A 13707-nucleotide genomic window follows, 5' to 3' on the forward strand; every position below is an offset into this window, starting at 1 on the left:
ATGGTCCTGTCTAGCAGATGAAAAGACAATTTGTATTTTCAGTAGTTGGTCTAGTATTTTGATCGGGTAATTGTGAGAAACAATGCTTAGTTTGAGTTTTAACTGGAGTAGACGAATTATCTATTTGAAAGGTTGAGCAATTTTATGACTAGACAGTTTTAAGTTTATATATATGGATTGTGATCATTTCTTTCATTGGAATCTCAATTATTTGTAAGTGGAATTTTCTATCAATTTATCATAAATATATATACTTTATGAATTAAATTAAAGTTCAATTAAACGAGAATTAAAGGAGAATGATGGGTAGATAAGTGGTGACTCTCAAATATTATTAATGATTTTTTTAATATTATTTTAAAAATGTGTAAATACTAAAAATTACAATTACAATCATCTTATATTATTTTTAAATTTTCTTCGAAGTCCCAAACTATTATCTTAATATTTTCTAATATTTCTCACTCAAATCAAATTATCATAGTCCTGATAAAAAAAAAGTCAAATTATCATATTACTATCGTCTAAAACTTTCTCTTTTTAATATTGTCTTAATTTATTTTTTAAGTCACTTGTGTTATATTAAAAGTCTAAATTTTACCATTGAATTACAAATATTGTAAAAGAAATTTTTTTGATTCAACTGGTAAACCAAAACAGAAAATGCTAGAATTACAAAATTAGTTACTAAAATAATTACAAATGCCACATGTCACATGTTGATTGACTAAATATAAATATACTCCTGCAGTTACATTAATAGAATCAATTAAATTTTTTAATTGTTTCACATCACCCATCCATGTCATTTTATGATAATTTTTTGTAATTTTGTTTTGTACCTCTATCATTACTCGACCAATAACACCCCTAAGAAACAAGGTTAGGAAATGATGGTTTCCTCTTCTTTTTGGTGCAGAACAACACTGAAGAACCCAGAGGGCATGAAGACTCATCTCAAGTTCTCACTGCAACCCAGATGGGGTCAGTTGGGGTATCTATGGAAGACACCCAACTGGGTAACTTCCCGAACTTGTTACTTTATTTTATATATAATTTTACTGAAATCTCGAAATTATTTGAAATTTCATAATCTCAACAGTTATTTGAAATATCATCTCAAGAATTATCTTTGCTCAAGCTCTCACAATTATAATACTTGATTTGACTTGTTGCAATTGGTCTCCTGTTGTTAATAATGCCACTCAACTTACTCTAGTACTCTGAGGTGTTTCTCAATAACATGGGCTTATTTATGTTTACTCACCTAGGAGAAGGTTTTGTCGAAAGTTTCATTGCTGTTCTGGTATCGAGATTTACTGCTTTATTTTTTCTTGATCCAAAGTCTTTAAAATTCTAATGGTTTCCTAATTTTGCTACTTTTTTTGTGCATACTTCTCAGATGGCTTTGTAAGTGCATTCACCGATTTAAAGTAACTATATAAGACATGCCATTCTTTTTTTCTATATTTAAAATAAAAACTTTTGACATAACTGACAAGGTATGAATTCTGTAAGCTACCTTGGCTCAACACATTGGAATATTCGACATCTTAGGCCGCATTCTTTTTTACTGTTTTCGTACACATGCTAGAGACCTGTGTTACGTTTCTCAGCATCTATTTTCAGAGGAAAATTAAATTTTTTCTTTGCTGCATTTAGAATTGTTCGAAAGCAGTATCGGATCAGAAGTTTTAAGGGGGGAGTTCTTAGATTGAAATTTATGAATATATCATTACAAGAGCTCCGAGAAGCACAGGATTGTTATTAAATGCAGTGATCATTGCACTACAGAGGAGGTAACTGCTAAGTTGAGCTTGTTGTCATCAGCCAGGAGAGGACCTTTATCGATGTTAAAGTGTTTACTCACCCCCCACGGCAGGTAGCTTCTCTACCGTCTACCTAATGTGTTTATATTTTTTGGATGTGTATGATGTATCTTGCCATTTTTAAATAAAAGATAAGTCAAATTTATTAATATAAACAAAAGACCCAGGAGTATTTATGCAGATCAAGACTGGTACATGATGGTATTTACTATTTATCTTGCTAATTGTACTCAAAAGTTTAACTGACTCCTTCCATCCAGAGCAGAGGTATGAAGCCTGCAATTGCGGAATTTGGTAATTTTGATGAGTGTGTGTATGTGGACGCACATGTGTATGTGTTGTTCCCTTGTTCTCTTTACGCAGGCGAATCACATATTCACTTCTCTCACATTGTGATATTATCACAGTTATGAATTTCATTTGGTGAATAGAGTTGTAGTTCAACCATGGAAACTTGTGCAGGCATAGACTCATTTTAGCTACACTCACAATTTGTTCTTGTGTTACGGTATGTGGCACATCTAAAGTCTGTTTATGGATTTGTACCATGATTTAGAAGTTGGTATGTTTAACTGTGACAATATTAACATTATCAAGCTTCTCAAACTATAGGAAGTCTGGATTATATTGTAATTTTTTTTAGTTTCGGCCCACGAGTTAAAGTAAGAGCCCATAAAGGATTTGTGATGTTTCTATTGAATCTTTTGTACCACTAATAGTAATGATTATTAATTTGAAAATGAACAAGTTTTTCTTTATTATTTATCTCTTAGGAATATATTTTGTTTGATGCACATTTCGATTGTTATATATAATATTTTTTTTCTGGCTTGCCCTAGAATTCATCCTACCTCCGCCGCTGTTTACATTGATGAAATCGATGTATTTATAAAAGTTCTCACGGGAAAAGCTGTCACCATTCCTATGCCTCTTCGATAAATCCGAGTTAGCCGATCTGAATAATTCTATCAATCCCTTTGTTTTGGTAAGCTCTTAAACATTCACTCTTTTTCCCCTTTTTGATTAATATTTGAATTGTTTCTCACACTTCCGTCGAGAAGTTAAATAAATATCCTGTACCTAGCTTGCTTCTCTATCCTTAAACAAATGTAATTTGTTTCAAAACTCACCCGGACTCATCTAGCCTTTTGATATACGCGACAGATCTTTTAGGGCTCAATTTCATTTATGCTAGTTACTTAAAGTTTTGCTATATGCCTATATCTAATTAAACTGTGAATTGGGGAACAAATTATCTGCTCCATTTAATCTTATAAATTTGTTTACAACTTTTGCTTTAAAACTGTGAACTATATGATGTTCAATGTATGCTAAAATGTTCTACAATGCATTTGTCTTCTTTTTACTTTTTCTTTTATTGCTATTTTTTTCTAGAAGCATTCTGGGATAGGGAATATATAGCTAATGTATTTATGTTACTCTGTTGGACAGGAATTTTCCTCTATACAGATAGATTAGATGGAATCAATAGTCGAAAGGGTTAATCAGGAGACTGATATAAACAATAATCAGGATATTGATATAAGCAATATTCTTCCTGAGGCAGTCTTCAGTAATATAGTATCATGTCTACCAGTGAAGGAAGCTGCAAGAACAAGTGTCTTGGTAAAAAGGTGGAAACATGCTTGGAAGTATGTGACGCGTCTTGATCTAGATCCAGAAAGCATTAAAACACCATATGAAAAGCGTGTCAGAGGAGATTCACAAGAAGGTCAGAAGCTCACTCCTACTAGGGGCTCAAGGGAAGAGATAGAACGTTGCACAAGGTCCTACACCTCCATCATCCGCTCCATACAAAATGAAATTACTAACTGTCAAATTGTTCATTTTCCTATCAATGTAGATGACGGAGATTTAAAACAATGGGTCAACGAGCTTCTCATGAAAAAAAAATTAACAGCGCTTTCTCTTAAATGTTATGATAATTTAATCACTGACGGAGAAAAATCTTTAAAACCTTTGGAATTAAACCCTGGTATTTTCAGTTCTCTAGAGTGTCTTGAACTGACTTGGTACAGACTCTTCAACACCTCTCCCTTCCAAAGTTGTGAAAAGCTTCGAATTCTGAAACTGAGCAGTTTGGTACTAGGTAGCAAGTCTATTAAGAAAATATTCTCTCTCTGCAAGAGTCTTGAGGAATTTAGCATGTTTGATTGTCACGGATTCTCAGAATTGAAATTCTTTAGTCGAAATCTCAAGTTTCTAGAGCTACGGTGCTTGCATCTTAAAAACATCAACATCTCTTCTAAAGCTCTCACGACCCTGATACTCGATCGGATATCTTGCAGATGGTCTTCTGTTATCATCAATGCACCAAGTGTTACCGATTTGCAAGCTTATTGTAACCTTGACATTGTAGGTGTCCATAAAATATTACTGACATGTAAAAAACTCTTAAACACCTCTACCTTCCAAAGTTGTGAAAAGCTTCGAATTCTGAAACTGAGCAGAATGGGACTCGGTACAGAGTCATTCACCGAAGTATTCTCTCTTTGCAAGAATCTCGAGGAATTTAGCATGGTTGATTGTCCAATCTCTGAATTGGAAATCTCTAGTCAAAATCTCAAGATTCTGGAGCTGCGGTGCTTGCATCTTAAAAACATCATCATCTCTGCTGAAGCTCTCTCAACCCTGATACTGTATGAGATATCTTGCAATTGGTCTTCTGTGGTCATTGATGCACCAAGAGTTACAGATTTACAAGCTTACTGTAATGTTGAAGGCGTCGGTGGAAAATTTAAGGAGATGTATCTGAGTCAGGAAAAGCTTCTTGAACGTTGCACCGGTTTTCTGGTAAAAAGGTTTTTTTTTTCGTTTAATTTTCTTTGATCAAAACTCCTAAAAGAATCCAACAGATTGTATGTCTTTACTGTTTTTTCAGTCCTGCCATGAACGTTCCCATCCTCTATATTCTTCTCAAATGGGATATATAAGTGCATTCCGAAATTTGCAAGAGTTGTCGACATCTTTGGATTTGAATGACATAAGACATACAATTCTTTTGTCGTACATATTCCGAGTGTGCTCTCAGTTGAAAAGGCTTGACATAACTGTGGAGGTATGTTTCCTGTAGGATACCTTGATGTAAGACAGATATCTCAGGTAGGGTGTTTTGAAATATTCAGTGTCTTGACTACATTATTTTCCGCTGTTCCCCTACACAGGTTAGAGACCCGTGTAAGGTTGGAAACTTATACTATCCCGAGCATTTGTTTTGGGAGAAGAAAGAGAGTTTTGACTGCATTTCAAATTGTTTAAGAGCTGTGTCCATTCAGAACTTCAGGGGAGAAGTTCTTGAAATGGAATTCGTAAGGTATGTCATTACAAGAGCTCAAAGGATGCGTCGAGTTACTGTTAGATGTGCCGATGATTGCACTGCAGAAGAGGTAACTGCAACAAGGAACTTGTTGTCGTTTCCCAAAAGCTCTATGGATGTCTTAGTAATCATTGAGCCCCCTTCTCCCACAGCAGGTTGGTTCCTTACCTTTCTACCTAATTTGTTTATCTTTGTATTATATGTATGAATACATCTGAAAATTATATAAGACGAGTCAGATTTATTTTAATTTTTTTCCTGACAAAAAAAAGACGATTCAGATTTTGATTCAACATAAACATGAGAATTTAGGTGTATTTACACCAGTACATGCTGGTCTTACTATTCCGCCAGCTGATAGCTGGTATCATGCTGTAGGCGGAGCCACACATAGTCCAGGCAATAGCACCGCCAACTAAAATGGTTACTATAGTTTATGATGTGTGATTTGGATCACATGTTTTAGTTTGGAGTATAATCGAAAAGGGTGCTCACTGGGTTCAATTCATACCTCTTTTTATCCACTTTTTACATAGTTTTCGTTTTTACTTGTATATCTTGTTATTTTGGATCTGAAGTTTTCTTTTTGTAGCACCTCTTTTCATACTTAATTTTTTAATTTTCATGTTTATAAGCTATTTTAACTACAACTTCTAACATCAATACTACATGTAAATACCAGTTGTCCATTTTATTATAAACATTTGAGAAAATAATCATGTAGAATAAGTTCTAATATATAAACTCCGTTTTTTGGTTTGATATCTATACTATAATATAATAACCGGAATGGGGTATATTTTGCTTCAACGGTTATTCCCTTATTTTTGGTTATTAAATATGAAAATAAATAGTGTTGTACACATGCTAAACTACTAAATTGTCAAATTACTAGATATAGTCTTCTTATCCCGCTAAACTACAACCAAAATTTATCCTACTAAACTACGATTGCAGCTTCTTCCTAATTCTTTTATTTTTTATTATAAATCTATAATTATTATATATTTATATAAATATATTAATATTAATATATGATTAGATAAATAAATTTAAAATTTTATAAATATAAACGGAAGCACGGGATTTAAGCTAATGTATATTAATAACACATTAGATATTAAAATATACAAGTGTCTGAATGGATCTTTTGACACGTGACAACCATTCAGTAGAATTTCTTGTAGGAAAAATGAATTAATTTTTTTTGCATTTTCCCGTTTTTCTACCCTTTCGAAAAAAAATAACAAGCTTGGGCATAAAACCGCAACCCCTTCCCCTGAACAAACTGGATGCAAGTGCCTTAAAAATGTTGATCTGCATGTATGTTTGTACTTCAAGAATCTCGTAAATAGACAGTAATTTAGTGGAAAGTGGATGGTATGCATCTAATGTATAAGATCAACATTCTGGTTGAAGATGACTTGTATATTTTAGATCAAGTAAACGATTTTGACATGCTGGAAGACTTTTAGTAGTTGAATATCTGGAGTTATGTTTGCAGATGTTCAATACCTCAGTCATGGCGCTATATTCCTTTGATCAGGAGAAGTTGCATTGCCTCCAAAAAGAAGACGGATGAGTCATGTAGTTGTCCAAGCTCCATCTTGATTGATTCCGTTTATCCATGTTTCGAGGTTACCTTTAAGACTTTATATATGGGCGGTTGTGGTGAAGTAGAATCTCTAGACTCTACTAGTTTTCTTTCAAATATTTTTATCGGGCACTATTCTAGTGCGCAGACTGCAATTTCTTGAATATTTGGCTGCCGTTTGGCTTTTACAGACTTGGTTTGTCTTTTACAGACTTGGTTTGTCTTTATTTGTCAAATGATTTGGTTTGTTTACTGCTAATTGCTTTCTTTTTCTCCAATTCCATTCCTGCACCCCCAACATATGTGATCATTGCGAACACATTCTAGGCTCCTATTAGTGTAGACTGCAGACTATAGAATCAACTAGTCTTGATCAAAATATTAATACTACTCATTACCTATTTGTTTTTTTCATGTAATCCGTGAGAATACAAGAATTCACCTTCATTCAAAAAAATAAAACAGAATCATAAAAAAAAATAACTTAACATGTACAAGTGGTTTTGAGATGTACACTACTACTATCCAAAAAGGGATGTTATTTTGCCAGTAGTGATGAATTGAACCTCTGTAATGGTTGGTAAATGAGGTCTCCTTGAGTGGTGTTGATGCGAGTGGAAGTCATCGTTATGCATGCTTACATTAATCAAATGAGCTAACACTTGTTCTACTATACTCCTTGTATATTTGTCGTTGATTCTGTGAGCAACTCTTCAAGTTGCTTTCTCATAGTCTTCAACTTAACTTGTGTTGTCTTTTTCATGTTTTCTGTGAAACTATCATCATTTGCTGATGCTTCCTATACTATTCACACTAATCCCCTAACTACGTGGAACCAGGGGCGTACGCGATTAGGTTTAATGTGGTTGGGAGGTCAAAATCGCATCAAACTATATACAATGGTTTTCTTAAATCTTCAACATCAGTCGCATTTGTGATTGCCGTTAATCATGACTATTTCAAACGCGCAGTTGCGGTTGGTGCTGACTTATTGTCTTCATCGACTTGTATGATAAATGACAAAAAAAAATAGTTTATTACTATTATACTTTTCAAATCTTAGAAATTTGTAAAAGTAGAATGTACTACAAGAGTACAAGTGGTTACAAATTATATATGTTCTTTATGCGTTTGTTGATATATATTATATCCCTACGCCTCAAACTCCTTATCTTTTAATTCTTATATCTGGTTGTTTATGTGTTTGATAATATATATTATATATTATATATTATATTATATAGGGTCTTACTCCAATGAGAATCCCATTATTGTGAGATATGAGATCTAATCCTAACCATCCATTTAGATACATCTTATTCATCTCTCACCATTCATTTAATAATTAATATTTATTTTTTTTAAAATTCACCATCTTCTTTTTAATTCAACCACCCATTAACCACCACTACCTCCCGCGTTCACCGTTTCCCGCCACCACCAACTCCGGCGACTACCAGAAAATCACCATCGTCAAACATAAAATCACCACCGTTAAACAAAAAATCACCACCGGAAAATAGAAATTGCCAACATTCGATCACCGCCTCCGATCAAGACCAACAAATCACCAACGTTTTACGAAAATCACTACTCAATTAACATTAAAAACCATCAAAATTTGAAGTAAAAATAACCACAAGCACCATACTACCACTACTTTTGTTCACCACATTTAACCTCTGCCTCCCCTCACCAACTACGACCATCAAACATCATGCCAAAATCACCAAAAAAAGGACGTAAATCATTACCAGAATTCCATGAAAATCACTAACGATATTGAGTAACAAATCAGAAAATTGCACAAATCGGAGGAGTCATTTATAAAAAAAAAAGAAAGTGAGAGGGCGGCAAGGAGCGGTCGGGCCGCGGCGGTGATGCCGGACTGGTACGGCAATGACAACATATTTAAAGTTGAAGTGTATGTATGTAAATATTAATGTACGAGAAAGAGAGAACGATTTGGGGGAGACGTGGGGAGAGAGATGTGGAAATAACATGTCAGGTGGTTGGGTGGCGGCGGAGCTATAGCGGAGGCGGTGGTGATAAGGCGTTGGAGGTGGGGGCTGGTCAGGTGGGGTTGGGGTGGTTGTGTGAAGTTTGATAAAAATTAATTAAATTAAATTGTGCGGTCTAGATTGAAAGTAATTACTAAAAACGTGTGGTTGAGATTAGATCTCAGTTCTCATATTAGTGGGGTTCTTATTTGAGTAACTCTCATATTATATATTATATATATATAACGGTGTGTGGGTGCGGTTCGACTATTGTGATTATTTAAAAATCAAATCCGCAGTCAATCCACGGATATGCGGTTTCCGTAATTTTAATTGATATTCGAGCCGCATTTTATGGTTATCCGCAAAAAAATGATATAATTACGAGCGTAATGACCAATTTATGCGATTGAGTGGATTACTGCACCCCTACCTCTAACACCTTACTACAAGTCTTGTTTACTATTTTCTGAGCATCATTGTATTTTATTGTACTTGTGGTATTAGTCTTCTTGCTCTGATATATATCAGACTATCGATCATGTTTGCTGCAATATTTTTGCTGTGGTGTTTAAAATGAGGACCGCTTGTCAATCTTTAAATATTACCGCTTTTGTAATCTATATCTATACTATATTAAATAATTGGAATTGGTATAATTTGGTATGCATTTTTTTTGTTTATTTGGTTATCCTCATTTTGATTGTCGAATATTTTTAATCAAGTAATCAGGACCGTTAAATTCAAATATTAAAAAATATACGCTACTCAAAATCTCAGGTTCGAACCCCGCCAACAACAAATATTATATTGTTATTAATTATACACTACTAAAACTAGAGCTGGCAATTCGTGTCATTCGTATACTTTCGTGTCGCTCGTATACTTTCGTGTCGTGTACTTTCGTGTTTCGTGTAGTGAAGTGCAAACACATATCCGACTCGTTTAACATTCGTGTACTTGAGGGTAAACACATAACCGTAACTCATCGTTTCGTGTTCGTTTCGTGTACATTTCGTGTATAAAAATAAATTAATTAATTAATTAATAAATATATAAAATATTATATAGTTGAGTATAATTTCGTGTATTAAAGGATAAAAACACATATCCATACCCGTTTAGATTTCATGTTCTTTCGTGTCGTGTACTTTCGTATTCGTGTACCAAAAAACTGAACAAATATCCATTTAGGCCATGTCGTTTTATCGTGTCGTATACTAAATTGCCAGCTCTAACTAAAACTCCCAGATTCGAACCCCACCAACACTAAATATTTATATTATTATTTATATACTACTCACGATTCAGGTTCGTATCCTGCCAATAACAAATATTTATTTTATTATTTATAAATATACTAATAATAAGATAATGACCCAAAAAGAAATTTATTATAAATTTAAATAATATAAAAATATAATAAGAACCCGTGCATCGCACGGGTTGTAAAGCTAGTATAGTATAAAAGTAAGTATAGATATATGATATAATAATGTAAATTTGGAAAACTCCTTTTAAATATTTTTAAAAGTAATCATAAATATTTATAAAATTAAATATATACAAGAAATTTAAAAAAAGTTAGCAAATTCTTTTTTTAAAATAAAATAAACTTTTTCCATCAAATCAGAAATATTGTAAAATAAAAAAAATGTTGATTAGTAAACCAAAAGGGAGCAAAACTGGATATCCAATTTTCCGGATCTTTAAAATTCTGTTTTATATCTGGATATAGGAATATTCAAATATTCGATTGAATTAGACCTGAAATCGAATTATCCAAATCTTATTTAAATTATATTTTTATATTATTACAATTTACGGAACAATTAATACATATTTGAGTTATGATAGTAATGATGCAAAAAGCTATAATTTTTCCGGTTTAATATTATTAGTTGTGATTTAAAAATTGGTGATACAGTTAACAACTTAATATAAACATCAATTCTAAATACGCAAACATGATAAAAACATTATAAAGGTGTTTTTTTACGGCGGACTTTATTAAATTTATTGCCATGACTTTCATTAATTATGTTATTAAATTGAATTTCGATATTAATTGAATCTATATCTCTGACCGAAAATATTTAAGTGATTAAATTCTTTTATTATTTTATTCAGGTGTGGTCTTTGAATAAGATGGATTAATGTACATGTGTGGTCTTTGAATAAGGTGGGTATCTCAATAGGAAGGTAGATGGAGTTACGAAAATCAAAATGTAGGATCTCTCAACAAGCAGTCTCCTGCAGCGAAAATTTCAGATAAGTAATCGTATTTTATTTTATTTTTGGGTGTTCTCTCTTTAGACCTTAAGACGTTATTGTCTAAGCTTCCGAGGCCATCATGCATGACCTTTGGTTAGATGATAAATTTTATTGTGTGAAGAAAATTCCTTTCTCTCTTTTGTATCTCGGTAAAATCTATATTCCAGATTGCATATCTCACCGACAAAAAAAAAGAAGTCAAATTATCATATTAATATCATCTAAAACTTTCTCTTTTTAATATTGTCCTAAAATTCGTTTTAACTCGAGCTTATGTTAAATTAAAATTTTTAATTTCACCATTGAATATAAAACAACAAATTATGATTTAACCGGTAAATCAAATGGTTAAATATCAAGTAGATGACCGGATGCGTCAAAAAAATTCAAGCAGGATACTTATTGTAAATTTAACTCAAAATAACCATTAATTAACTTAATTTGATCATCCCATTAAATTCAAAAACTAAAATTATCCAAAATAAAAAAATGTTAACACATGAGGGTTGTGGTCGTTCTAGGCTTCAATATGTTTATTAAAACTTATTTTTTGACTCACAAGGGTTGGTTTAGTTGGTTAAAAAGGGATAATTATCCTTTTAGTCACAGGTTCGAATATCACGGGAGGGGAATTTATGATTATGCCTCATGAGTTAGACATGTCGCTTAAATGCGGCTTACCTTTGTTCATATGGTTTGTAGGCTATTTCGTGAGCCCGTAGGGTTTACCCGGTGCGCTACCTACGATAAAAAAAATTATGAAGACATCTCGTTTTTAATCTTCAAAATTTTGAAAATAAATCAAGTTGGGAGAATTATAGGCAGATTTCATCGTAATTATGTGAGCCAAATAAAATTTTTTAGTAATAATATTTAAGCCCAAAAACAGTTGAAAGAATGCCCAAAATACCATATTTTTTAGCACTAACCGCCCAAAATGCTGATTGGCGGTACGTTCCGTCCAAAATACCCAAGAAATATGCATTACAGACATGCATATTCAACATTTTTAATTTAATTAAACACGCATATGTAGTATGCATGTTTTTTTTTAAAAAAATAAAAACTGAATATACATGTTCGTGATGCACATTTCGTTGTTATTTAGGATGGAACGTACCGTCAATCAGTATTTTTGACATTTACCCCTGATGGGTATTTTAATTTTCACCCAAAAGAGTTTTACCATTATCATTTTTCAATTTTGGATAATTTTAATTTTTGACCTTATTAAAATGAGCAAATTAAATTAATTAATAATTATTTAAGCAGATGATGTAACCCGTGAACCAAAACTCCCGCGGGTAGGAGGAAATGACGGCTTTATTTCAAAGAGGAATGGAGGGGTGTGTTTGAGGAAGACATAACAGATGACTACAACTTTTACTTCCTCAATGATAACTCATAACTCAGTTAAAGTTCCTTTCATGAGAATGTATGGACGTCAATGTACTAGTGTTTTTGATGGTTTCAAAGTGTTGAAACTTCCTTATGCACCAGTTGATTGGACCCAAAAACCCGACAGAAAGAGAGGTTGGACCTATAGTTGCGATAAAAAGTCAAAATTTTCCATGTACATTTGAGTAGAAAAAGCTGGGGAAGAATCAGGATTCCTTGAATGCCACATTTCATTTGAGTATGTCCTTATGGGGCAGTTCCGGATTCCAAAATTCAAATTTGAGTATAATATGGAACTGTCAGAAAGACACTAGGGCTTGTCTTGCCCTTTGATCCACACGGAGGTTTCCGTGAGATGGCTCATTGTCCGCCTTTCATTGTCTCAAAGATATTTCATAAATCATTTACTGAAATTGATGATGAAGGCACTATAGTTGTTGGTGCAACTGTTGCTGATATAGAAATGGGATGTTGTTCAACAGAAATTGAAAAGGTTAGGATTGACTTTGTTGCAGACCACCCATTCTTATTTTCTATTTGAGAAGACAAGAATGGAATGGTCCTGTTTATTGGGCAAGTGCTCCATCCACAAATTAAACTGCAGACTAATAATCTATCAGATGAAAAGGCGATTTTTTTCAGTAGCTGGTCTAGTATATTTTGATCTGGTAATTGTGAGAAACAATACTTAGTTTGAGTTTTAATTGAATTTGACGAATTTTCTATGAAAGATTGAGCAATTTAATGGCTAGACAGTTTTATTGTTTATATATCGATTGTGATCATTTCTTTCATTGGAATCTCAATTATTTGTAAGTAGAATTTTTTATCAATTAATTATCAATATATATATATATATATGTATTTTATTAATTCAATTAAATTAAAGTTCAAATAAAGGAGAAAACGGGTAGCTGAGATAGCGTGTCTAAATTAAAATTATTTTAATTTTCTCAAATTTTTAAATTAATAAATATTAAAAATTACAAATATCTTATATTTTTATAAACTTTCTTCTTAACTCAAACTATCAATTTAATAATATCCTAAAAGTTCGTCAATATTAAAAATTATAATTATAGTTATCTTATATTTTTTAAAATTTTCTTAACTCAAAGTCTCAAACTACTGTTTTAATATATTTCTAATATTTCTCTTCAAGTCAAATTATCATATTTATATCATGAAACTTTCTCTTAAAGCCAAAGTTATCGGTTTATTTTTTTTCAAAATGATATTATCCTTTTTAATATTGTCCTAATTTTTTTTATTAAG

At 32.4% G+C, this 13707-nt stretch overlaps 1 protein-coding gene and 1 pseudogene across 2 annotated transcripts; both read left to right on the plus strand.

Annotated features, from left to right (window-relative positions):
• The first annotated feature begins 852 nt into the window (after positions 1–852).
• LOC141721301 (uncharacterized) lies at positions 853–7019 on the plus strand. Of its 2 annotated transcripts, none has more exons than XM_074524150.1 (7): positions 853–1019; positions 1663–2337; positions 2669–2814; positions 3282–4643; positions 4732–4908; positions 5015–5321; positions 6671–7019. In XM_074524150.1, the coding sequence occupies exons 4-7, from the start codon at positions 3309–3311 to the stop codon at positions 6706–6708; spliced, it is 1857 nt and encodes a 618-aa protein (XP_074380251.1). In that variant the 5' UTR covers positions 853–1019; positions 1663–2337; positions 2669–2814; positions 3282–3308; the 3' UTR covers positions 6709–7019. The 2 variants fall into 2 exon arrangements, with proteins under 2 accessions (XP_074380251.1, XP_074380250.1); XM_074524149.1 differs by having other exon boundaries at positions 1663–1882.
• Positions 7020–8702: 1683 nt separating this feature from the next.
• LOC141719874 (serpin-Z4-like) lies at positions 8703–13096 on the plus strand (annotated as a pseudogene).
• The last annotated feature ends 611 nt before the right edge of the window (positions 13097–13707 follow it).

Source organism: Apium graveolens, chromosome 4 (assembly GCF_009905375.1).
Source record: "Apium graveolens cultivar Ventura chromosome 4, ASM990537v1, whole genome shotgun sequence".
Lineage (NCBI taxonomy): Eukaryota > Viridiplantae > Streptophyta > Magnoliopsida > Apiales > Apiaceae > Apium > Apium graveolens.

Coding starts and splice junctions, on each gene's coding strand:
- LOC141721301 (XM_074524150.1), top strand. CDS start 3,309: ATGGAATCAATAGTCGAAAGGGTTAATCAGGAGACTGATATAAACAAT. Junction 4,644..4,731: donor AACGTTGCACCGGTTTTCTG/GTAAAAAGGTTT, acceptor CTGTTTTTTCAG/TCCTGCCATGAACGTTCCCA. Junction 5,322..6,670: donor GCCCCCTTCTCCCACAGCAG/GTTGGTTCCTTA, acceptor TTATGTTTGCAG/ATGTTCAATACCTCAGTCAT.